Source organism: Ostrinia furnacalis, unplaced genomic scaffold, assembly GCF_004193835.3.
Source record: "Ostrinia furnacalis isolate ACB-3 unplaced genomic scaffold, ASM419383v2 OfSCF0710, whole genome shotgun sequence".
Lineage (NCBI taxonomy): Eukaryota > Metazoa > Arthropoda > Insecta > Lepidoptera > Crambidae > Ostrinia > Ostrinia furnacalis.
In genome coordinates this window covers 2066102-2093985 of record NW_021130949.1, presented here as the reverse complement: position 1 = coordinate 2093985, position 27884 = coordinate 2066102, and the positions used below count along the sequence as shown (strand labels likewise).

Below are 27884 nucleotides of genomic sequence, written 5' to 3'. Positions count from 1 at the left end.
AAAATCCTCAATTTCTCTGGAAAATTATAGCAGTTTAAGATCCTGTAGTGGAGATTATATGACCTGATGATGCTGTCGTCTGTACCTCACTGCCTCTGAAATAAAGCTATTTCCAACTGACCAGGAACCAATTAAAACTGCGCTATAATCAACTTCGCTTCGCACAACATTAAGTACCTACATTGGCTTATTATCGAGAAATGACGTGTGACATTCCAAAGAGTTTTGATTTACCACGCCACTGCCGGTATTTCCAGCGCCAATAAAACGCAGTTGGATATGCAATCAAAGACGAATGTGTGAAGGTACTGACTAACCTTGTGAATTGCAGCAAAAAATTTTATAATACACATTCTTATTACTCACGAGTATTTCTTGTTTCTTCGGGTCTATCACCTTTGAAATTATGTAATGCTTTGTTTTAATCAGGTGGGCAAAGTACGACCTATCCATCTTCGGACCTCAGAGGGCGTTAACCCGGATGATTTCAGAGTAGAGATAACAGATTTCACATTTCGAGTACTTGTTAGGTAATTTACTCAGAAATAGCTACTGCCTTGTTATGAAAAATAACTTCCTCGATGATAGTGCAGCGCTAGTTTAGATCTATATGCATTGTCATAATATTATAAAAATATTGGATATTTCTATGTATCGTTTCACGTATAGGAGGTACAATCCCGTGCGTCATTGAAATTGCTTCTGCCCGCAACTTGCGTGGTTTTTGGTTTGTTTCTTCCCAGAAATGGAATTATGATGAGTGTCCTGCCTTTTCTACATAATAAGTAAGTTACTATTTTATTCCGTGTTTAAATTTTCATCATTTTCTAGTTTTTTTTCCTTAGAGAATTCTACTTCTCCTATGTCCTTCTTCACAGTCCAACTTATCTTTAAGACAAAAATCAGTTCGGTTTCTTTCGATTTTATAATATTAGTACCTCCCCATAGGTAGATGCGAGCATGCGCCCACAAGTCACAATTGCGCTTAACTAGAGACTGAGCGGAAAACCAACACATGATTCCATTAGTTTTATCTTCAGGGCACAGCCAATGGTCATCGTCGTAGCTTTTCAGATTAATAGCCTTTATTGTTAGTGCGGCCTTCATTGGAACGAGCCGTTTTCGCTCCGCTCGTCACAATAACCGTACATAATCCAACCATTTCTATGGCAAGTAAACTCCTTTTAGTTTTTCGTATTGTAATTTGCTTTGTGTATATTGCATTTAATGAGTATAATTAGTCGTTTTTTACAGTATGTTTTACTAACATAACTCTAATGATAGGTAATTGATGTCGTTGTGGTTGGTTTCTTTTAATAAAACACGTTCATAAAGATTAATTAAGTTTTTTTAACATAATACTTACACGAAAATAACGAACTTATATAAGAAGCACTGCTCTACATAACGATTTACAACCAAGTAGGATTTTTTTTAGAAATATTCGTATAGTTCTTTTAGCCAGTAAAGAAATTATTGCGTTTCGCGTGTACCTAATACATAATAACCAAAGGCCTCAAAAACACGTTAAGCTATAGGTACACATTTGTATAGTGGGTGCCATATTTACTCTAAAAAATCCGGTCAAGTGCGAGTTACATATTGTTTATTGACGGTTCTGTTTATAAATATTTACTTTTTTATAGAAAAAAATCATAACCAACAGTAAGGCTGTCGCTGCTACATTTGGATGTGTGTAGTAGAAGACTTTCGTTTCGAACATTGTTAGTAAAAAATACATCATCCTTCTGTTTGACTCATGCACGTTTTCACCATCAATCCCTACTTTTTAAGTGACCCCTACTATGGTAACACTATGAATTTTGTTTTCATAGGGGTCACTTAAAAATTAGTTATTGATGGTGAAAACGGGCATCAACTCCTAAAATATACTTTATCACATTTTCGGAAAATAAACCCAATTTTCTTATCCCCAGGGCTCAAGTCCCGAATGCTGTACCGACAGCAGCGGGCTGGAAACGACTGGGGCGCCAGTGCCCCCTCCCGGCCCCCGCTACAAGCTGGCCACGGAAGGCACCCTCAGGGTGTGCTGCTTCCAGCATACCAGGACAGTGGTCGTGAAGATTCTGGCAGCCAAGTTCCTGAGGCGGTGGGAGACCCATGTCCTATGTCTGCATGAAGACAACATAGTATCCAAAACGGTAAGATAGTATCTTTTCACACACTTAGCACATTTTTGGGGAACTAAAATCAAAATCGAGATATGGGCTAAACAATGTTAAGACCTTAAATAATTTTCTTTAATCATTATAGATCGCGCTATATTATGACATTAATATACTTATATAAGAATAGTTTTAAACTTTTGTCGTTCTCTAGTACATTATTTGTTAATTAAAAATGACTACACCATTAACAATACTGCAACAAAGTAGGTATTGATATATTCAACACTAACTAACAAAGAGAATATGTTATTTCAACAAAAATAGAGAAACACGGGTCTCGACTTGAAATGGAATTCGAAAATTTAAAATCTTATAAGTAACATGTTATTTTCTGAATGAAGACCACCATTTGTTGGCAAATTGATTTTCTTTCTAGCTGTTTTGACAACATTATCTTTGAACTATGTTAGTGATTTATCTTCAGGTATTTGCTGTCAATGCATGAATATTCTTTACACAAGTTATAATATTTGCGATCTTAGCCCTGGTTAAATTATAAGGCACTGAAATTAAATAATATGGATCACATAACGTGTGTTTTTTCAATTGGATCTTTATGACTTCTAGAGTTGTCTACGAGAAATATCAGATCATTTATTCTGATAACTTACGTACTTGAATGTCCAACGTAGTAGTAATACAATTAGTACCTAAACGACTCCATGTAATAGAATAGACATAACAACAGTGATAAGAGTTTACTATTCCACAACAAACAATATTATGCGGAATATTACAAGTTATATCACAGGAAACTATGACGATTTCAGCTAATTGTTTGTTAGCTGAAATCCTGTAGAATTATTCTAATGAGGAAAATTCTATTAGAACTAGTCATTAGTTGCTCATAGTAAACAAATTCTGTACTTATATTATTTTAACGTATCTCTCGTGAACTGTTTATTTAATGATAGAGTTATACTTATTTATAATGGACAAATACTTCTTGAAGTTAGACCCAAAGTTTTATGTTGTTTATCCTTTATAAATAGTTACAGTTCCACATATTTTCCTTATAGAATAGGCATAGGATGATGTTTCGTAAGTTGTTTTCTTAATAATAATACAATTTCAGTAACTTCCGTTTCTATTTCCTAATCCAAATATATAACATTGACACGTACAAACTGTTTTTTCCGTTACTCAAAATGCTTTCACTACAATTGAATATTTAAATAGCCTGTAATCTTATTGACATCTGTACAAATAATAAATATACGTCAATTCGATTACTCATCACGCGATGTTATGCGTAATTGTATAGAAATTCCACTAAATCCTTTAGAAAATGTGGGTAAATGACGACAGCGGGTTATTTTTCAAAATATTGTATTACATAAGATACCAGGTGCTTGATGCCGTCGTCCGCACATTTTTCCAGGTGAATTTGATAAAGTTCAAAGTGGATGAGCAACTCCGAAATACAATTTGCTAAATAACAGACAACGTGATGGACACCTCACCTCCCAGTTCTGCCGGAAAATGTTGATAAAAAATTAATAACGAACTTCACTGCTAGTTTAAAAATGGAAGCCTATTATTTTAATGAACCACTGTGCTTTTCACAGAAATAAAATCTAAATAAAGATTGTCGCTAAAAGTGTTGTTAAGCCCAAATCTCGGGCAGAGTTAAATCAAATCGGAAAAATTCCATGAGGTTCAGGAAAGCTTATGAAGAAAGAAAAATTTGATTTTTTCAAGAAAATGTAAGCACTCCATTTTTCATTTTTAGGCCAGTAGAATTAGATTTTAAATCGGAAATAATTCCTACAAAAGATTTTATTGCTTTAATGGCTTCATTGGTTGCCCATTAAGACTCTCCTAGGTTTTCGACTTCGACGGAGTTGTGCTTAAGTGGTGGGGGCCCCCGAAAGGGGCGCTTTTTAGGTTTTCCGGTTATACCGCGTAAAGGACTTGCCCTATCGAAAAGTGGTCCTCCTGACGGTTGAAGGGCATTTAATCCTGCATTAAATAAGACCAAATTCATATGGATTGGACAAACCGTTCTCGTGCAAATGTTCGGCAAAGTAGAAAATATGTGTATAATTAATTACCCTCTCCACGTCCAATAGCTCATCACCCGTAGGCTCCCAAGCCTTGTAAAGGGTCGCCTTAACCAGCGTATCCCTGTCAAGGCTCACGAGTTGGATTTGCTTATCCTTGTTCGTCCCAGCCGTTCCTTAAGTGTGGTTGCTGCACCTCTTCCTGGCACTCTCCTGAACGACTCTGTGTTACCTAATGTGGCTGCCCCTCTTCCTTGTACCCTCCTGTACGATTGCATTGCTTAGCCATATGCCTGGCCCAAGGTGCGACGCCACAAAATCAACTTCGTACGCGTGAAAATAGTTTAAATACTATTTTCCGTGCTTGCAACATTTTTCTTTACTGCTTCGCCTCTATTAGTCGTAGAGTGATTGTATATATCCTATAGCCTTCCTCAATTTATGAGCTATCCAACACAAAAATAATTATTTCAATCAAACTAGTAATTCTTGAGATTAGCGCGTTCAAACAAACAAACAAAAAACTCTTCAGCGTTTTAATATGATCTTGTTGTTGTTGATTTTTGGCGTCGAACCTTAGACCAGGCATACGGCTAGGCAACGTAGTCGTGCAGGAGGATACAAGGAAGAGGGGCAGCCACAGTAGGTAACACAGAGTCGTTCAGATGAGTACCAGGAAGAGGTGCAGCAACCGCAGTTAAAGAACGGCTGGGACGAACAAGGATAGGCGCATCCAGCTCGTAAGCCTTGATAGGGTTATACTGGTTGAGGCGCTTCTTTTCAAGACTTGGAAGCCTGCGGGTAACGAGCCATTGGACGTGGAGAGGGTCATTAATTATACACATATTTTCTACTTTGCCGAACATTTGCACGAGAACGGTTTGTTCAAAACATATGAATTTGGTCTTATTTAATGCAGGATTAAATGCCCTTCAACCGCCAGGAAGACCACTTTTCGATAGGGTAAGTCCTTTACGTGGTATAACCGGAAAACCGAAAAAGCGCCCCTTTCGGGGGCCCTCACCACTTAAGCACAACTCCGTCGAAGTCGAAAACCTAGGAGAGTCTTTATGGGCAACTAATGAAGCCATTAAAGCACTAAAATCTTTAGTAGGAATTATTTCCGATTTAATTCATTTTTGTGTTTAATTCTACTGGCCTATTTGAACTTTGAACGAAGTCTGTCAAGTCAGTTAGTTTTGTTTCTATTAACCGCTTGAGTCCCAGACGGCATTCATTAATGTCATAACAATTGATTATCTATTGTGTCTAGATTCGCGGGCCTTGAAGGATTAATACTGTATTACTCTATGATTTTTTTTACGAAATACATATAACGAAATGTGAAATAAAACATTAACTCCGTCCACATCTACGATGAAATACTTAATTATTTCACCCACCGGTACGGAGAAAATTATACAGTCAACAAAGCAAACCAACATTATACTATAGATAAGAAATATCACCTTAGCCATAAATAAAATAGAATCGTCCTTGTTTGATATTTTTTTATGTAAACATCCTTACACTATTATTATAAAGAGGTAAAATTTTATTGCTGTTTGTTTGTACTGAATAGGCTCCGGAACTATTGGACCGATTTGAAAAATTCTTTTACCTTTAGAATTCTACATCATTCTTGATTAACATAGGCGGTACGAAGTTCGCCAGGTCAGTTCGTTATAGTAAATACAGCTTTGAATCGGCAACATCATTAGAACTACAAGGTTAAGACGAAGTTCAGCCTCAAGGGAGCTTTTGGGAGGTATAAATAAATACGCGCGTGTCTCCGCGGAAAATGCAAGAGTGAAGGTCTCGTGAAAACCTTTAGAAGTTCTTCAGATAAGAGCACATAAACATAGGCATAGAACGGTAGCGTCATTTCCCTTTTTCAGTTTAGTTAATTTATTCTAATTTTACGTCTCTTACGAGTAAGTGTAGGATAGGTTTTTTATATTACTTGCACCGAAAGCTAGTGTGTTTTTCAAATGGAAACTAAAAATGTTATAATCCACAAACTGAAATAAGTATATTTGACAGAGTAGTTATAATAAGTAATCGATAAGTAAGTCTGAAAATTATAAATGTCGGGAGACGCAGACGAAACAGTTTAAGACTCTGATGCAATAGATAACGCAAGTAGGTATTGTATTATGAATAATTAAAGTGCTATTTAGGTATATATTTTTGATGTACCTAAGTGATTAATAATTATTAATTATTACAACTATAATTAATTAAGTTTAGTCACGTAATGAAATCCTACTTAATATTATAAATGTGAAAGTTTGGATGTCTGGATGTTTGTTACTCTTTCACGCAAAAACTACTAAACGGATTTTGATGAAACTTTAGTTAGAGTATTATTGTTTATAATCCAGAATAACATATAGGCTATAATTTATGACGATCTGTGACAAATGAAATTTCATGCGGGCGAAGCCGCGGGCAAAAGCTAGTATGCCATAAAGCTAAAAAAATACGATAATGTTTTCGTAAATGACTGTTAAAGAGTTTCATGTGTATTAGTTTTGATTTGTGACTACGACTCAAATGACGCAAACACATGTTGCTATCGCTGGAACGTGCATCTTGCCATGCGCGCCATTCAACTTTTTAACTCAGATATAATATAATACCTACCTACTTTCGCTTACAAAATCTAATTACTTCAGGAATACCTGAAGCTTTAGTTTGCGTTAGTTCAATTACACCCTACTTAATGGTTCCAATAGGAAATGTAGTCACCTGCCTCAAGGAAATAGAATTTGTCTTTTTGATGAGAATATTTTACGACGACATTGTGGGTATGATATGAATATTGATGCGGAGAAAGAAATTCTGCTTTTCTTCATAAACACTGTACATATTATAAGTATTAGTTACGATTGGGCTGGTGGCATAAAAGACATACAAAGAACGTCCACTTAAGAACACAAAAGTGCATATTTATGTTTTGGTACAACTCAACAATTAAGAACAATTTGTCAATTTCTGCTACACGTGCCGCTGTGGTGATACAACGCAACTGCACCGCCAACAAGCATTGATAGAGGACTTAGGCAGAGTTGCACTATCTTACTTTGAGCATAACTATAACGTTAACCGGTGTTTTTGTATGGAGTTTGACAGACTTTTGACGTTTGTTATAGTTAAAGTAAGATGGTGCAACCCAGCCTTAAGCTGTTCATTAAGACAAGCAGTTACAATGACGTCTGTATTTAAATTAGACGACAGCAATTTAATTTTATCGTGAACCCCGCCGAGGTCAATCAGATAAGAGACTCCGTGCGTCACTACATTAGTATAGTATTAATACCAATACTGTTATTTAAAATGTATGAAACCATGTACTTATTCGAGTTTTCCACGTAGATAAACAAGGGAAAGAATGGAAAAAAAACAATGAACTCATAATCTCTCCCTACCTCGATATCATTAAGGGATTCCCACTGCGATTCATTTTGTTTATTACTATCTATAAATTATATTCTGTGTCTATAGTCACAATCTAGATTTCTTCAATAATTCTCAATAAGTGAAAGCCGTTAGTCCATCGCGACGAAATTACAAGAAAACAGGAGCTTAATGCTAAGTATCGACTTCTGTTCGGTAAAAATGAAATCTGGATTTTTTAATTAATTCATTTTTCAATTTCAAATGAAATGTGATCGAATTGTCAAGAAAGGAATTCCAATGCGAGAAGCACTGTCACATGTGGGACACACTGTGGGAATTCCACATTCCCTGTCAAAATGTTTCCTAGCCTTTCGTTTATTCTATGTTATACATATTCAATATTGTGTTAGCAGTTATTTCAGTGGTTTACCGTTCGATATAGTCGCGTGCACAAACCCAGCAAGGGACAAATCGTTTGTATCATACTATGAATTTTTCGTCCTGCACTAACGATTGCTTAATTTTTTTGGTGAGTTAAAAGGTATTTGTAAACTTTTATAGATGATGATGATGATGATGATGAAATGAATGGGTAATAAGATAGGATGTGACGTTCAATGTAAAAGAAACATTTTTATCTGAAATAACTATTATTAAATGCACAGTCCATAAGCTGAATTTATCTTCGCCGTTATTTAGTACGTCATTTTGTTTTATGTTTAAAGTAAACTAAACAATTTTTTACTGTATAGAGATATTTTACGTGCTATAAACAACCAGTGCCTGCTAAAAATATTCAATGTAACAAACAAAACAACATCTCTTCCGAGAAGAAATAAAGAACTGTGTTTTATTACTTTATAATTGTGTTAGTGGCACGGCAACTCTTTTGCTCTAATATCGGACAGGAAAAATGATGTTCTTGTAACTAATAGCAAATCGTTTTGGTTTCATGATACGTTTGGCTTGGCACACATATTGAAAGTACGAGTATATTGGTAAGTACCTACCTTATTTATAGACGTAGGTAACATATTGATAAATTATTAAATATACACCCATTGTTTACTTTTCCCCGTTTGTTCATAGGTAACTTAGGAAAACGGAGTTCTTTACTGGACGAGATAACAAAATAAATAATTTGGGCTTTGAAACAAAACAATTTTTCTAGTCAATGCATCATAACAAAAGTCATTAAATTTTCATTTACTAATTTACAAGTTTCGAAAATTAAGTGAAACTTTTAGGTTCAAAAGTTATTGTATCGTTAGATATCCTACAAAGGCAGTTTAAATGAAAACGCATGCAGGCATCGTTTCAATAATTTAGATAAGAGCGTTATCACGATATCGCAGATACGAGCGCTATCTTTTTATCATTGAGCAAATTGCGCCGGAGTGCATGAAAGAAAGAAAACGTAAATGTTTGCGTTACCTGCGAAGGCGGATCTTGGTGTTTCAAAACAAAACGTTCCCATTTGACGTCAGCCAACACAAGGAAAATACTTTTAGCGTCCTAATATTGGGACTTGGAACCGTGTAGGTGCAGTCAACAGCCAATCTAATAAAGGCTATTTGGAGATTAGCTTGTCAACCAGTCTAGCTTGTAGGTACTATGAATAGGTTACAGACAATGATATAACAAATATTGTTACAGATAAAAATCTTATATTCATGCACATACCTATTAACCCTGAATGTTCTTATGTAAAACATAGCTTGCACCTAACAGATTTTTGATATTGACACCAACCATGTGCATACCTATAGCTACTTAGGTGTTAACTAATATTTGTAAATCCTTTCAGAATAGGTAACAAGCACAAAACTCTGCAGAACTTTTTATAAATTTCACTTTTTACTCGTTTAATTTTGCTCACATCATTGAGGATTTTTGTGAAGGGTATTTTTTGTGAAAGGCTTATTTGTTACTGTCTTTTCCGTGACTTGATTGCCATAAGGCTGAGTTCACGCTGTCCGTATGTCCCGCATTTTCCTGCAATTCCTAGTAAAGCGGTTTTCAATAGGTTCAAAAGCAAACCTAATTTCAGGTTCTAGCCGTAGGTAATAAACGTTGGCATTTGTGGCCTCGGCCTAGTGGGCACAAAGTGGGTTAAACGAAACGTTATCAGTAGATTAAGCCGCATGACCTGCCTCATTTTTGTCAATGCATCCTAATTCCTACCGCTTACTATGCAAATTCTGGTGGCATAACTATACCTATTGTCAATAGAGAGAATTTATTTCTTTGAAGATCGGTTTGGCGCAGTGGTTGAGAATTTGACTAGATGTAGGTAGCTAATATACGTACCTACCTTTATGTTTGTATCTATAGAAAAGTATTGTGGTTTTAACTGATGCCCTTGGTCAATATCACCCTTGACTGATTTTTCCAGTCAAAAGTGGTTTGGACCGATTATGAGTTTTAACTGTTATATATGTTACGGTTAATGTGATAAATTGAAAATTATGAATAACCGCCGGTTATTATGAATAATTACCGTCAGGCGAGGTAAAAGTGATAAATTAATCACATTTATTGGTGATTATTTCATAATGTATCCTTAGTAGGTACTAACGACTATCATAAAAGAGAACACCGGCTCGTGTACAGCGCTCATGTACAGCCTCACACTTTAAACGTTTTGATATCATACCTATATTAATATAATTTGGTAAAATGAGTTTGGACTGTTTCTTGCGTTACATTACTTTACCATAATGCCTATAACACATTATTTTGATTTAAAGTGAGAAACAGGTTAAGGTGCGGCGGGGGTGGCCCTTGGGTCACCCCTAAGCCGCCTATTTAGTTTTATACACACATAAATGATCTTATATTAATCACATTTACCAAATCATGTGGTAAATTATTCATTATAACCGGCGATTATTTTCACATTTATTACTTTAACCGTAACATATATACAAATATCAACAAAACGCGATAGTGAACAACCTCCGTCTTTCTTAAAAAGTCGGTTAAAAGCGTAATTTCAATAAATTCAATTATACAGGGTGAATAGAAATCGTTGGCATTTTGGCATCAGATTTATTCAGTCAACTGCCAAATGTAATAGTGGTTTCGCCTGATTTAAAATTGGTCAAAATTCATACAAGTGTTAAGATTAGTGAAAATTAATTGGAAATCATCAAATGTGTTATGGAAACCATTTGAAAGTGTAACGTTTATGTAATTTGTGCATACAAAATGATCACACGTACTTAAATACTACAGTAATGATGCTTTTCAGAAATCTAAGTATTCTTCAGATAAGAGATAAACAGATACTAAGTACCTATTAGTAAGGTAGGTGTCATCATTTGTATGCACTGTTCTTTATCACGTTTTTCATGAATTCCTGGTAATTTTCACTAATCCTTATTTTCAAATATTTTTGGACAGCTTGGTAAAATTGTAAATCTAGCGAATCCACTTTGGCTGATTTTTTGCAGTCAAAAGTGGTTTTGACTAACGTCCTTGGTTAATACCACTTTTGATTGAAAAAATAAATAAAAGTAATATTGACCAAGGGCACCAGTTAAAACCACTTTTGACTGATTTTGAGTTTTGACTGCAACATAAATAAAAGTTCAATTATTGTTATAATTGTTAATGAACATAATAAATTATACTTGAACTTTGAACCAAAATTGGCTCTACATAGCTATTTCTGACTTTTCAATAGTTATAGCTCCTGATAACGAAAATTCGAAGATAGTTCTGCAATTACACCCTATTATATAAAACCTATCAATAATGTAGGTACCTACCTAGGTCCTGAAGAAAAAAGTTAATCGTATCGCCAGGTACACAAATCGTTTCTAAGTTATTATTCTTTATATTTTATTTATCACAATTTGCAAACCATTTCCACTGATCTTATAAGTTTCCTATAACTTATCTTACAGAGTAAATACTGTTTATATGTAGGTATAATATAATATTTGAGAATCCAAAGTCCACGCATTTATAACATGCATACTTATTTGTGCTACTACTACCTGATTGCAATTTATCTTGACTGGTGGATCTCAAATTAGTTGTCTCTACTCCAGAGACGGAAAATCTTCCAGCCTGGATTCTCAGGTTCAATACCCTGATGGGACACACAAAGTGAAATGGCGTGGAGTGTGTAGTTCAACAAGGAAATTGAAGACTCAATCAAATCTACTTTCGAATAAATATGTCGGGAAGGCCCAGACTATTGGCCGATAGTCCGAATGAGCTTTGCCCGCACACTAATACCCAGTAGGTTGCGTCCCAAAAAAACATCATGTTTTTCAGCGTAGATGCGATATTATTGAATTCATATCACTAACGTATGATACCTGACGTAGAGACCTAGGGTTCTTACAGCTTACTTTTCGATATGAGAAGTTCATTTATTTATTTGACCCTCGTTATCTGTTTGTGTTTATCGTTTGGATCTGTCTGTGCATGTGTCTACGTCGTGGTTTCATTACTTCACATGCCTCGCATTCGATTAATATGCGTCACGCGAGCTCCGCTGAATGCGGTCCATACCTTCATCATCATAGTAAACACTACGCCATGATCATTACACACGCAGTGGCCTAACAGTTTGCTTGCCTTGTCACACAATGGATCATCAGTCATGATTACAATAATCCATTGACCTTTGCAATGTATTGTTGAGCTTTAGTGAACAACAAAACTAAAAGCATACTTATTCACTTTTTAAACATTATCCCTTTTATGACCCAAAAATTTTACAACTTAATCAACATACAGAACCTTTTTATTGTAATAGTTTTTGTGCTTATAGTCTATTAGCTGTGCCCTCAAGTGTGAGTTCAGATTTCACAATAGGCAATTTAGGTATGGAATATTTTAATTTTAAACACATTAATGATCCTTTACGTGCGTCACAGCCACAAAAATACGATAGTTAGCGGTATTAATAGTATAAATTATTTATTTAATTACCACCTAGCACTAAAACAAAAGGCTATAAATTATTTGCATTATATATTTTGTAGAATAGTTTTAGAATGAATGTTATCCAAGTCGATTAATTCATTTTGTTAAGCACAGGTAAAATAGAGTCGTTTCTTTTACGTTGCTTCAACTTTTACGTTCCGTCTTTATACATGTCGGGTTAGTAAAACTTTACATCTATTTTTTAATGAATTTATGAGTATTAACCTTCAACAAAACATGGGGATAACTCTTACGAAAGTAGGATTTGGTACAGTTAATCTCTTTTTGCAGTTAACGGGCTATTTATTATTACACATTACGTACCCCCAAAGATCCTTACTCAATAGATTGATGCGGGCTTGCTACGGTCTACTAAAATAAAGCTATAAGTATAGATTTGCTTTCAATTGAAAATATCACGAACTCGAGTACTCATCTTGTAACATTTTCTATAAATATTTGTGTGTAGACAATAACACGGCTACATTTACGTCATCCTATAATCTTTTCATGACTGTCGTAATCATTTCTATGTAGTAATGGAAGTCTAACAGTCTCGTACTTACACGATATGTTTTATTTATTTATGTACCTTTGATAGCTAGCGAACAAAATCATTCCTTCGTGTTTTATAAAAATTACGTCATAATAAAATTTTAATTAGTAAAAAGATAGTTTTCTTTATCAATACCTATTCAGTAATGTAACTATGTGCTTAAATATTTATTTTACTATTGAACTGTAATAGGTCTAAGTAGTACTTATTGGTAACACTGCGAGATTTAAATGTAGAAAGTGATTTGATTTTAGAAATGTATAGTTATTAACTTTAGTTTTACTTTTAAAACAGATTACTCGTAATTTATGCGTTTTTTTTACTGTTTGGATCCATGGAATTAATAACTAAAGATTGTAAGTTTTGATTACCTACCTTTCCGTGCCTGTAGCTATAAAACTTTCTTTATCAGAAAAAGGTTGTAATAAGGGCAGTTACAACACCTTTATGTGTAGATACCAGTAAAACTTCATATTACTCTGGCATCAAATAGAATTTTATTTTGAACAATGACTTCATAATAACAAGCACTTGAGTATGAACCGACGATACCCTAAAAAGATTGAAGTCAATACAACTCATTTACAAACTCAACTAGGCACAACGCGTATTTAATTGGATTGTAATATTCCTGTTATACCGACCAATCTGCTGATATTTTAAGATAGACTGAATTATGTAATGCATTTCTTAATACAGGCACCTATTTGAGTTATTGTTTATAAATATCAGCATGAATTGTGTAATAAAAGCAGGAAAACATTAGTCCAATCCAAAGGGGGCTATGATGCTCAAATTCTTAAGGTGCTATAACACATTTTTGTATGTGAACAATTAATGCCCAATACATATTGTAAAACAGCTGTACAGCAATAATTATGGCAGAGGTTATTTTTTAAGATTTCGACGTCACATTGGTTACCTATTGATGCCGTGTAGTTTTATACATGGTGTAAAGGTCAAGCCGGCAAAAAAATTGTCAGACCATGCCTTTTAATTGAAACCAATTGGTTGTATCTTCCGTAAAATTCGAGAATTTTCCGCTTGATTTAACATTTATTTTTCTTTCATTGCATTATTTATTTATTCAAGTAAATTTCGGTTATTTTCNTTATTTTAATTTCAGTTTCTACGTCTAAATAATTTCTAACACGTGCACAGATTTAAAGCTACCTACACTAGAACAATTTCATGAAAATATTTACTTCACATTTCAGACCTTTCAGCTTTCGATTAGCCAGGCTTTTTATCTTGTTTTCATATCTTTAAGTCATGTCATAACTAATTATAAGACTTTTAGGTATGAGTTAACAAATATCTTGAAATTTTCTCGGAAGTTGTTTGTTCAGATGACATGCTTTCTTAGGAATGCGTAATTTTTGGGATTTCCAGCCTGTAATTGTATTGTAATTTATTTGGACATGTGATACAGTACAATAACACGTTACAAATATTTACGTATGACAGTTAACTACTTAAGCACCGGTAGTACAAAATAATAAAGACGTTATACATATTTCGTAAAACTTAGGACAAAATTATGCTATTTAATTATTAAGTACTAATTTGAAAATGTTATTTAACTACTTAATTAGGTAGTATATTTTTTTGTTAAGTAGTGTTATGAGCTGGTGGTATGGTGGGTCACGCATGGTGTAGTTCACCAATTATCTTGCTCTCTTGGAATTGAATTGCTCATTATTTAGTTCAGAAATCACTAAAACCCGTCTTATAACCCATTCGTCATGTTACTTTTATGCAATGGGCAGATCAATAAAAACATGCAGAATCTTTTAAACTTACATGAGTACCGATCTTCCTGGGTCGATGGGTACAGTAAGCCGATATCCAAAGAGCATACTGTGGCACAAGGGCTCTCCGAGTGACCCAGTATTGTCAGTATGTTCGGTTGGCGACCCAACGGCCGTGCGGACAGGGCATTGCTCTGTGAGTCTGTGACACGACACGACTGCGACCCGACTGCATTCACAACCCAAACTTAACAGCCAGCACATTTAAGAGACGATAGTTCTAACAATCGTGCAGCGAGCTTAATTTTGCTTGGATTGCTATTACTATTGCTTTGGTTATTCGTACCCCACAAATAATAAATGGACTGCGAATTTGAAGCTTTTCTCTAAATAATCCTACGAGCTTAAGTAACTTATGCATTGGGAACTTAAAGCATAAGTTTTAGGTTTATATTAAAGGATAGTGCCAGGGTCTGGACCAAGTGCTGCCCAGAATCAACCCATAGTGCATTTTGTTCCTCAGACCAATACTAATGTGTAAACCGAAGCGCACTGCAATCTATCCCTGGAGTTAAGAGAAAAAAAGAGTTTTGTTTTGAAATATTTTCGTACAAAATATCATCGATGTATACGTACTACGCATAAGATTTCGTGATTTTGGCATTAAATAACACTCGTTATGTTGAACTTAACCATACTGAATCCGTACACCTTACTTTAGTGCGACTTAGACATTCTTTATAAGCGATCTAGCGCTGTTGCAATAGTTTGGTTACTTGACAGAAATCATTATTTCCAAAATGAATCAAGAAGTTTTAGTTCTCTATCCTTGCGAAAAATCAATTTATTGGTGTATTACAATCGATTATTGAAGTTATTGTAAGCTAAAACTTCTTGCTTTATTTTGGAAATAATTAATTTATGTCAACTAACCAAACTACTGCAACAGCCCTTGATCGCTTATAAATAATGTAGAAGTCGTACTTAAGTAAGGTGTACGGATGTAGTACGGTTAAGTTCAATATAACGAGTGTTATTTAATGCCAAAATCGCGAAATCTTATGCGTAGTAGGTATACATCGATGATATTTTGCATGTAAATAATTCCGAACAAAACTCTTTTTTTCTCTTAACTCCTGGGATAGATTTCAGTGCGCTCCGGTTTACAAATTAGTATTGGCCTGAGGAACAAAATGCACTATAGTTTCATTCTGGGCAGCACTTGGTCCAACTTCCATACATGGATTGGCACTGTCCTTTATATAATAATATACATATTTGTATTTTCACTCAGGAAAAACTGTTTCCACGATATACTCGTGCCGCGGACTAAAAGTAATTAAGATAAAGTAAAATTACATGCATACTTACTTTAATTAACGTGTTAAACTTTGAATGGGTTTGCGTATGTGTAACATGCGTAATGTATGCAGCAATCTAATTATAGTATGTTATTTCTTTGTAATACAAAAAATAATGGCTCAAAAAGTAAACTAAGGTTTTTAATATAAGACTCAGGTTCCTATTTGGCTCCAAAAAAAAATGCTTGCTTATATCTTTGCTCTACGAACCATCATACCACATTTGTTAGTAGGTACTTACTTAGTGATCCCAGGGCCCTCGTTGACCTAAATTTCCTTTATCGGAACGTGTAATAGACACCCAAAATTAACCTCGTTTGATGGCGGGCATCATAATTGATGGGTTTTCAGTTAGAGTAGGTGTATTATTGCTTCTGACTTCCTATTTAAACTGTTTTAATGAGCCATGGTCAATGATCATTGAACAATTGTTTTGAAAGTCCAATTTTCAGGCAATGATTTACTTAAATAGGTCGGATATTTGTAACAGTATAATGCATCCCTACTTTTCAATACCTAATTCTATTTACGTCAGTAAAAGTAATCTTAATTTAAAATAGGTACCTACCTAATTGTGGTTTCCGTCAAATGGTATTTCCATTTACCGTTTACCTCCCTATGCACACACTATCGAGTGGATTGACGCCCTTATTCACAAACGATGCTTGCTCAAGTGAAGCAGGAAATCGAACGCACAGCGTTGAATAGAGCCCTGTGATTGATTCGTATGTCCCCTGTGCCACTGACCCTGAGTGACCCTATTAATTATAACATGCTTCTCTTGTTTCAGCCTTCGGGTCTGCTTGAGAAGCCACTCTCGTACAGCTGCATGCAGGAGGTTTATTGTATCTCACGGTGGGACTCTGCGAGGAAATACTGCCTAAGGATCGTAATGCCTCATGGATCACTATTATTACAGGTTGGTTTTGATCTGTTTTTATAATTAGCATTTGTGACAAATATTCGAACTAAAATGATACATGTAGAGTCTGTAGTAAACAGGTTCAGCTTATTCCAATAAAAGCTAAACCACTGAAATCGAATGTATATGATTCCATTTCAGTGATTTAGTTTTTTTCTGAAAAAAAAAGACAGGAATCGAATCTGAAAGTTTTGAGAAAAACACAGCTTGTAAGAAGCCGGTCAGTGTCAATTTTAATGGTCAAATTCTGAAAAGTAATATCACACAAGGATGTGGTTTCGCTCGCCTTCGTTTTACCTAAATACTGATCAAAATTTTCCATCTACCCTGGGATCCTAAGTGTAAATAAGTGAATTTGTAACACTAAAGATCATAACGATAGCGACTCTACTTGCGCATTAGATAGGTAGTAGGTACCTACCTATTTTTTTTTTCATTTTACTACAACATACATTACCTATACAAACACAAAGACCCTCAAGCTATACTACATATTGAATTATCTCTAGTTACATTAAGTTAAGCCAAAGTTCGATTGGTTTAATTTTGAAAAACCCCGTGTAGGTAGGTAACTAAATAAAATATGACTCTACTATATTATTATGACTCCATCTGGGTTACAAAATAGGCGCTACTTGATCCAGATATCATGCGACCACATATTATTATTGTGGATTGTAATATGATACCTACTCAGTGGTTTAGTGGTGTTAAACAAAAATAAATATTAATAAGCACTGATGCAAATGTTTATGATCCTTTTATTTAAAAATAACTAGGATTTATTCAGTACCGATCTTCAACTAATACCTGTGTAAAGTAATTTATAGTAGAAGTACCAACCACAACAAAACTTCATTGAGGAAAACCACTTTTAATTTATTAATAAGTCACTTTCATTGTTTAAAATGCTTCACAGTAGGTAATCATTAACCTACCAACCACTAATTCATACTGATCGTTGGTTATTTGTATTCCAGGCTAACGATGTTTACACAAGAGACCAGTGGTATCATTCCATTGTATGGAGGGTAAGTTTACCCGCCCTTTGAAATTCATTTTGCATTTTCAGGTGGGTAGATATAATTTTAACTTCATTTTCTTTTTTACAGAGGAACATTATAAGATACCGACATTTCCTAACGAAGTCTGTAAGAAGAGAGGTGGTGCTTAAAGAATTAAAGGTTTGTTGCTAATTATTTTTAAATGACGTTCTTTACACGAAGGAAAATGTACCTACTGTAACTGAAAATACTGATCAATATCTTGTTTGTTGTTGTAGAATATGGTTGATTTCGTTATGACGACACCGTTGCAAGACGAAAGCGTTACTCGGGCGCCTTTGCAGATACTCACAGATTTATTATCAGAGGTAAGACAGAAAATCTCATTGATCCTACTAATAAATGTATTTATACTAATAAACGTAGAGGCTGAAACATGCGTAAACCAACGTTCTTACAAAAACAGAACAACGTATGATTAAATAGTGTGCGTAGTTTAAATATAACAATTTAATGATTGTCGAATACTTATTTGATAATAAACATATACACAGCATAATGTGTGCACTTGAAACGTTCGTGATGTTTTCATCAAGCGGGTGATTGACGTCGGCGCTGGAGTCGACTCGCTAACAGCGCGCGGGCCAACATAAACATTTGCTAGTTTTTACAAGGTGCCTGCGTAAAGGATAGCCTTAATCATTTTTTTACTACTTTACATACATCTCAAGGAATACACGGTCCTCAATATTTTATGAAAGAATCGTCTTGTTAAGTAAGTAGGTAGGTACTCAGGTAGTACCACTCAACTAATTAGGTCCCCGTGATTATGGTACGGTGCGGGAGGGTCTGTTTTTGTTACGTAAATTTTACTTCAGATGTGTTTCAGAAATGTTACCACTCATGTCACCCCTTCCGCATCACTCCATTACTGTAACCTACGTACATAATTTTCAGTCTATTACACCAAAATCGTAGGTTATTGATCTTCTTGTTTTTCCCAAAAGCAATGGATTTCATAAATCTACTGATAACATGCGTAGTCTCATGAAAGCTTTTACGAACTGAAAACTACACCACAGGCGAAACCTGGTTGGTTATAAATAAGATATTTATGAGTATTAGGTATACTGATATAGAATGCTTGTTTTAGAGAAAGGAGAGCTCTGATTGGGAGGAGTGGGCGGAGAATGTGACTAGCGCGGCGGCTCCGCTTCTGGCTGAGCGGTGTGCTACGGGCGAGCTGTGTGCGTTGCTGGCTCGGCTTTGTCGGCGGAGGCCTAGAGCAGCGCCGCTGCCTGCGCTGGCGCCGCCGGTGCGACGAGTGCTCACGAGAAACGTGGACTTCGCTAGGGCGCCCAACGCTCGGCAGCTCGTCAAAGATTATATTAGGTAAACAACGAAATACCTAGTTATACATATACCACATTAAGTTATAGCTGCTGCTCTGGCTTTAGCCCGCGTTTATTTCTGGCTTTAACAGAAAGTATTGCACCCATAGTTACGTCGTCAAGTAGGTATCAATGATGATGTACAGTTTTCATAAACTAACACGAAAAGTTATTGTTTATGCTTAAATAAGAACATTATGTCATCTTTTTAGGTAACTATCTACATATCTGTCCAAATACGAGTACGTACCTAACAAAATGGTTGATGATTAAATTAAAGGACAGAGTAGTTTAAATATTAAAATTCTAGCCTACATATTGGATATGACGGAAATAAATGGTAATAATATTTCCATATATTTATATTAACTGTTACAATGAGTAGAGTAGTGCGTAACTGACGAACGTAAATTCACAATGACCACTTACTTACGTCACACTTAATACTTTTGCAAGTAACGTACTCAGAAACACGAGATTTTTTATCATCGGCAATATACAAGTAAAAGTCACAAAAGAGAATGACTTATTTACATTAGCTACTTATTTACTTACCTCATAAATGAGCGTCATAGTAGTTTGTACTGTAGTACTGTTATGTAAAGGTTACGCAAAACATTTGTTAAATATATTATACAAGTTAAGTGTAGGATGTAGTCCAATTGATGAGATAATGATAGAGCTACCTATTTTGAAAATGCCTACAAAGACGAAGTTCAGGCAATGTTTTTCCGATAAATGCTGAAAAACAGTGAAATGTATCCGGATCAGCATTTCAGAATATTAAAATTTCTTTCTGTGCCTATCAAGTAAAGTTAGTTATTTATACTTAGTGTAGGGGGAAGTGCACCTTAAATGTCGAACTTTTCTTTAAAAGATTACTATGAATTTCATGAAAGAGCGTGGGTTTTAGGCATTAAATACTGCCTACATTTGAAAATCTATCTTTACAATGCCTATATCTGAGTAGGTACTACTTACTACTTAGTTGTCAGAGATCGTAAAATGTAGAGTTGTACCAACCTGTCTACATCATTTCAAAAAGTTACATACAATTATTGATTTATTCGCTAAGTACAAACAGTAAACAGGTAGCAAACTCAATAGCTGAGGTCACCGTGAAGGACAAAACTGATAAGTGACCATTAACTGAGCCTTATTTAACATTTGGCCCATCCAAACACATTATGAAAGATACACGTCTGAGTTTTATCTGATCGGAATAACAAATGAGCCTCTTAGCCTCATTTGGTTACAATGCAGGTTAGTTTATTAGACTCATCAGGTAAATGTTAGATTTATCAGCTGTACTGACGTCAAACAAATTTTAATGTCGCTGCAAGAAATAAAAGTAGGTAATGTAAGTAAGTAAATAAATCTATGAAGGGGAAACAATTCATATACTTACATAATGTAGCGTTATACCTATTTATTTTGCATTTCTGCAACGCGTCCTTGCCCTTAAACACGCCTAGACCTAATAATAAAGTACGAATGACGCCTCAGTTTCTACTGTAAAGTGCGCTTGAAAATTTGCCCGAAAACCCAAACAACGTGCGTCATAGCTCGTAAGATGGCCCTCTTAAATGAACTGTGGTCGAAGTTAACTCATTAAATTGAAGTATCTACATCATAATTGGTCTGATTGGATGACATACTAACTCAATTGTGATCGTTACCTTGCCCGTTCTAACTCAATATTATATCTCAATGTGACGCAAATAGGTATAAGTAAATCAATTAACATTAGGTCAATGAAATTCCAATCACATTAATTAGTTTTAATGTATCACGCAATTAATAAATCATTTCTGTAGGCAAAGAACACTTGATGAAACTAATCAAGCCATAGACGAGAAACGTTATGATGATACAGCTCTTCGAGATATCCCTATGTCCTATTAAAAAATTAAAATAATCGACTCTACTTTCTCAGTTCCTTGCCCCTGTCTTAACAGTCGTACACTTGGATATTTTTTTCATGGTTCTCTTAATTTTGCAGTGCGTTAAGTGCTCACAACTCGGGGGCAGCCCTGGTGCGTCGCTTCGTGGAGGTGACGCACGGCGGGCGGCGCGCCACGTGCCCGCACCCGCGAGCCGCTCCCAACCTTGCAGCGGTAGCATTAGCAGCCATCGACCACCACTACCGCTCCTCGACGGCGCCGCACGTGTGTGACGATGCTGAGGAAGAAGTGCTGTGCTTCGCGGATATTCTGGAGCACATGTGAGTAGGCTACTGTCGTTTTATAAGTCCAATGCTCTCAATTTCGCGGCCGTGTGGCCCTGGTGGCCATCGACCACCACTATACCGCTCCTCGACGGCGCCACACGTATGTGACGATGCTGAGGAAGAAGTGCTGTGCTTCGCGGATATTCTAGAGCACATGTGAGTTGGTACGCTACTAACATCGAGGGCATCGCCCTAGGCTGACGCCGCATCGGTCATTGCCCAGCTCTTCCTGACTGCTGATGATTATGTACTTTGACGCTGCGGAAGGGTTTTCTTCTTTTATCGTCATGTTAGTCATATAGAAATCGTAATCGTGATGTGAAACGTTATAAGGCGCCAAAGAAATGATTGCTAAGATTGCTTCCTCAATCCTTCAATAAATATAGAGTTACGATATAATTTGACTCTACTCTTCTTACGTCATAAATCTTCTCTTCGTACTTAACCTACATTTTATCTAAATTAATCTTGTAAAAGAAGAAAAATTCACCAGAAGCAAAAAATAAGCCAATATGCTGACTCTAATAAGCGTTTTTATCGCAGGTGCGAATACGAAGACTGGCTAGTAGTAGTGGGCGCGGTTCTGCAGCCCGTTCCTCTGTGCTCGGGCGCGCTGAGCTGCCCGCGCGTGGCGAAGCGTTTAGGCCGCGTGCTGTCTGCGCTGGCGCACGACTCGCGCTGCGGCGCGCACGCGTGCGTCGCTCCGTGTCGCGCGGCGCGGCCTTCCCCGCCTTCGTGGCTTCGTGCGGCGGCGCCGTCTGACCCGCTGCTGGCCCTGCCTAGCCAGGAGCTGTGCCAGCTTTGGGGTGATATGGTAAGCCACTTAATAACTTAGGTACACCTATATATACGTGAAATTCAAAAATTACCTAGACACTTTCTTAAAATAATGCTTGCTACTAGTAAGTAGTAGTGCTCTAGTAAGAGAGTAGAGACAATCGTCTCATTTACACAATCAAAACATTAAAAGCAGCCCCAATTTTGGAAGAAACTTCTATTTATTGAAACTAACTTATNTAACTTTTGCATTCTTATTTACCTACTGATAGGTATTCTATTGTGCTATTCACTAATTTTGATATGCGCTTGTGACTTTGACGTAATAAGTACATGTAAATAACACCGTATTGAATTTATTTATTTTGGTTTCAGCTTGGAACTTTGCTACGGTGTTGTTGTAAAAGAAAAAGTTTCCTGCAAAGTATGAGCAAGCAACTGCCAGATTTTGTTTTAGTCGCATTGAGTGAACATGTAAGTAGCCTACATAACTTAAAACTTGTAACAAAATGGCATACTTTGGACTTTGTATTAATGATTATAATTTTCGTTTCAGCCTGCCGCCTTAGAAGCTCTATGTTTAATGCTGGAATGGGAAGTTGCAAGTGGAGAACAAACTCAACTAGAAATAATAGCAGCGTTGCAGGGTACTGAACTTGGCCTGAAGTATTATAGAGACTTATGTGAAAGGCAGCAGAATTTACAAAGACTGGTGAGTTCTCTTTGTGTAATATTTGCAAGCAAAAAAACTGATCAGTTCAGCTCAGAACAAAATTTACCACTTCATTCTGCCTATCCAGTCTGATCAACCTCCGTAAAAACTGATGAAACTAATTAAGTGGCAACTACCTAGTACAACAACATCAGGAAGCAATTGAACTTATGAAGTTACTTTCAAATCGACACTAGCTTAATGGTGCCGGTATCTGACTGAGAACCTTTAACACCTTTATTTCGTTCGTTCGTTCGTTTCAGCCGAAAGACGTCCACTGCTGGACAAAGGTCTCCCCCAAGGATTTCCACAAAGTCCGGTCCTGCGCCGCTCGCATTCAGGCACCTCCCGCGACCTTCACCAGATCGTCGGTCTAACACCTCTATTTACCTTCACTTTTCTTGAACAGCAAGCAGAAGGCGGGCCGCGGCGGCTGGCGCTGCCGGTACGGGCCACGGACGCGGACGTGGAGGCTTTGCTCAAGGCCGGCGCGCTCGGCAACCTCGAGTGCCTCTCGCTCGCCTTCACCAGCGTCACCAGCGCGTGCGCACACCACCTTATAAAGGTAAATAACATTTACGTAATGGTGCGTCCAGACTGGGCGAATGGGCTCGCGCGGCAAACTCAACATCCTGCTTACTCAAGAGCAGAGTGAGCAGGATGACAAGCGTACCGCGCGAGCACATTCGCCCAGTGAGGACGCACCATAAGAATGCAGTTCGACTATAAATTGGCGGGGAATTGAGGAACAAACTCTCGTAAACCTCTTCATTCAGTAGTCGTTTTGAGAAGGGCGTGCGTCAGTTGTGAGCTTGCAAGACTACACCGCACACTAACCGTTCGTTGGTAACGATTCCACTCAACTTAACCCACCTAAGATGTCATACAATTTTCTGTGTGCGGTCCTGCAAAACAGACGGACAGTGGAACTGCGCTTAACCGCCATTTAACAACATTAACAACTTACCTATGAGCTGATGATTAGAGCATAGAATAAGTTGCTTGACTTATTATTTTCTATTCCCAAGTTCCTTAGATAATAATTACATAGCTCTATTTCCTTAGATAATGACGTTATTACTTTATTCCAGCTCCCCTCACTTCGTTACCTGAATCTATGGGCTACTAAATTCGGCGACAGCGGCGTGCAACTCATCGCAGAGCACCTGCCTCGCCTTCAAGTCCTGAATCTGTGCGAGACGCCCGTCTCCGACAAAGGAATTGAAGCTTTGTCAGGTATTTTTCATGTTTTCATTAATGGTTGTGATGACTTGTAAAAACGGTGTTACCAAATTGTTTTTTGAAGACAGCTGTATGTTAAAACACAAATAAGTTGGGAAGTTCTTTAACCAATTAATTCCGAAATACGTTTAGAGGCGTAATTTAGCCTTGAAAAATCGATTACTTTTCAGTTTACTGTAAAATTCAGTATCTATTTGTGACGTCATAAGTTCAAAATGTTAATAAAATCTACGAAAAGTATCGAAATACGTCCTCCTAAGAAATACGTCTAATAATTGGTGATTATGAGTCCTAATTCTTTCCCCAAAACTTCGAACTGAAATCTCAAATATGACATCCAACTTTTATTTGTTACAGGATTATCAAACCTGCAGCGGTTGAACCTGAACAGTACAAAGTTATCGGCCGAGGCGTTCGAAAACCTGCGCCAGCGGCTGCCCCACCTCCAAGAGTATGACATCCGCTACACGGAGGCGTGGTGACAGTGGCCCACCCCGTGGCCGCCCGCCCCTCTACCATGTGATTAGCCTCGCGATCTCATGAGGAACTAGAACGAATGGATCTTGGTACAAGTCGGCTTGATTGAATCAACGCGGCAGGAACCGCACTAAGAACCGGTGGCGTCTAGTAATTAGTTCTGATTACACAAACTCCATTTTTTAATATTAGGACACAGAATTACCTAATTATTTATGCAATAATGTTTTTTAATTTAAAATTACCTAAATGAATATGCGCCACCTGTAAATTACAATTAATGGTAACGCTAAAGACCTTAACCAACCATTTACTGCCAGATTCTGAGCTTGGTAACAACAATTGCCACATCATCAGTAACCTGTGATTAAGCACCTAAATTAAATATTAGGTAAGCATAAGTAGAGGCGGTTATTCTGATCGGCTCAGAAACCGGGCGTGTTTAGGTAGGTACCTGTGTAAAAAGTAAATTATGCAATGTAATAAATACCAAGTAGGAGAGGTACCAACTTATGAAACAATTAAATATTTACGACTCAATGTTACATTAAGTGTAGACCCTAGTTATTTATGGTAAATTGAATGCTTTAACTTTCTGCTAATTTTCAATTCGTTCTAGTCCTCTCAACTGCCCCTTAATGGTCCAATTTGCCGAACGTTATGCATCAGTTAGCTAACTAGCCAATGTTAGTAATAAATGCCGTGATACCTATAGTCTATTTATTGATAAAAAATACACAATAAATACAAACTACTGCGAATTTCGTAATATCAAAGACAACGTCCGTTTAAGGGGTTCATATAATATATTTATTATTTTTAGAGTTAAGTTTCATTTCCAAATGATGAGTGCCGTGTGGATTAATAAGTAAAGTTATCGAATTTATTAACAGAAAATGCTTTATATCAAATTCAATTCTATGGAAATACCAGACAAGTCTGTTTCTTCTAATACCTACACAAGTCTATGTTTCTTCTAATACCTACTAGATTCAAAATGTACCTATTTATTTTATGGGAATATTGATGACACAATATTTGAGGGAAAATTGAATATTATGTATTTACTTATGCTGCTTTTTCGTCTAATAGTACAGGATCCGAATTAGAAGCGTCTTCTTTACCTATACTTCTGATCGGCATTTCATTTAGCACCGATTATATTATTTTTAGACCTTTCTTTCTTTTTTAGACTTTTCTTTACATAAATATTTTTACCCGGTTAGCAGATTGGTGAATGACGCTTATAATGCGGACCTTAGCCCCTTATTCATAAACTGAAACAGACCTATGACACCGTCTGGCACGGTTTTTTGTCTTTATTCGTCACGGTGTGTCAAAGTTTTCATTAACTAAACGGGGTTTAGCACTGTTAGATTTTTTCACACAACAGCTGAGTGACAAAACATTCATTATTAAACCGGGTTATAGTACTGTTTTAAATGTCTACGATAAGGAGGAGACTTAAAAGTTTTGTAGAAAAATAGTTTTATGGGTATTCAAAACATAAATATGCATTCCTTAGATGTTTCTCAATCATCTGCAACAAGATTTTAATTCACTAAAAATAGTTTAATAAGTGTATTTATGTAATAACTATGTGAGAGTCATAAATAAGATATGAGATTCCTAAAGTTAACTTTCTGTTTTATCTAAATTAGTACCCGACTAAAGTAGTTCCAATTGAATCTAAAAGAAGCACGTTGCATATAGAAAGCATATTGGATTCACAATTAATTAGCGTAACGTACGACGCGAGCACAGCAACGTACCATAAAATAACAAACATCGATTGAACATGAACCTTATCTGAAGGGCTGAAAGTTCAAAACTATTGGAGAAATTCGTGGTTTTATGGTATGTTTGCCTGCGACGGCGATAGTACACGTAGTTAGCAAAATAAAACAATGATATTGTACAGTTGATGATAAATAAACAGTTCGTTATTATACTATCTACGCTTAAAATTTAGTATTGTAATTTTTAAGTTTTATTATATTTTATTTTGGGCTGTGAGATTAGACCGACACTCGCGTGTATGAAACACTGTGGAAAGTTGGATGCTCTTATGTCACATTTATTTTATCACAAAAATAAATGTATAAATCTACTACTTATGTATTTATATCTAATAATAGATTTTATAATTCTGTTGTTTTATCGAATAATAATTCAATTTATTTTTAAATCTCGACTATCTGGATTTTGGAAACGGCCATATCTATTGATTTTTAGTATAAGTTATCCGATTACTATTAAATATGAATAGCTGTATATAACACACACTTCTGATCAAAGCTTTGAAAACGTAGATTTTTATTGTACGTCAGAAAAAATAGAGGAAATGGAATAATTAAAACATTTATTATGATCAGAAATATTTTAGATGTATTATAATGATTTGTTAAGATATTTATGTATGTAAGTACTTGTGTTATTTTATTGTTTATTTTATCATTTGGCCAAGTTAATTCATTTTAAATGTAGATATTGCACATCAAATATTTACATAAAAAATAAGAACTGAAACATTGTTTTAATTAGTTTCATAAAGAGGCATAAGACTTATCCACTGTGTGAAGTGTGAAAGTTTTTAATAAAAACCCATTTGAATATGATTTGTTTTTTTTACACTCCTAACAGATTCTTTAATTAGGTATTTCATAGTGCTACATCCTTTAGGTATGGCCATAGATAAATTCCTCAATGGGTATGGCCATGGCAGTCTCACGGCCGACCAAAGTAAGCCGACTACTTAACAATACATAAGAGTATGTAGTTAATAAAACGTTATCGCACTTAACAATAGCAATTAAGTACTGGATTAAATTCTCATAACAGCCTTATCTATCCTATCGTTTCTAGATTTCTAATAAAGCCTCTTACTGACGAAGAAAAACATGCTAATATAGATCTATCTGAA

At 36.0% G+C, this 27884-nt stretch overlaps 1 protein-coding gene across 1 annotated transcript in view; it reads left to right on the top strand.

The window, feature by feature from the left end:
- The window catches only part of LOC114349717 (C-Maf-inducing protein), a 35818-nt gene extending 8611 nt beyond the window's left edge, over positions 1-27207 (top strand). The window contains exons 2-14 of the mRNA XM_028300189.1: positions 1938-2162; positions 16997-17125; positions 18109-18159; positions 18241-18312; positions 18411-18500; positions 19286-19524; positions 21526-21747; positions 22297-22567; positions 22906-23004; positions 23087-23242; positions 23652-23807; positions 24334-24478; positions 24842-27207. Of these exons, the coding sequence (XP_028155990.1) occupies positions 1938-2162; positions 16997-17125; positions 18109-18159; positions 18241-18312; positions 18411-18500; positions 19286-19524; positions 21526-21747; positions 22297-22567; positions 22906-23004; positions 23087-23242; positions 23652-23807; positions 24334-24478; positions 24842-24966 (1980 nt within the window). The 3' untranslated portion in view covers positions 24967-27207. The remainder of the gene's footprint in view (positions 1-1937; positions 2163-16996; positions 17126-18108; positions 18160-18240; positions 18313-18410; positions 18501-19285; positions 19525-21525; positions 21748-22296; positions 22568-22905; positions 23005-23086; positions 23243-23651; positions 23808-24333; positions 24479-24841) is intronic.
- The last annotated feature ends 677 nt before the right edge of the window (positions 27208-27884 follow it).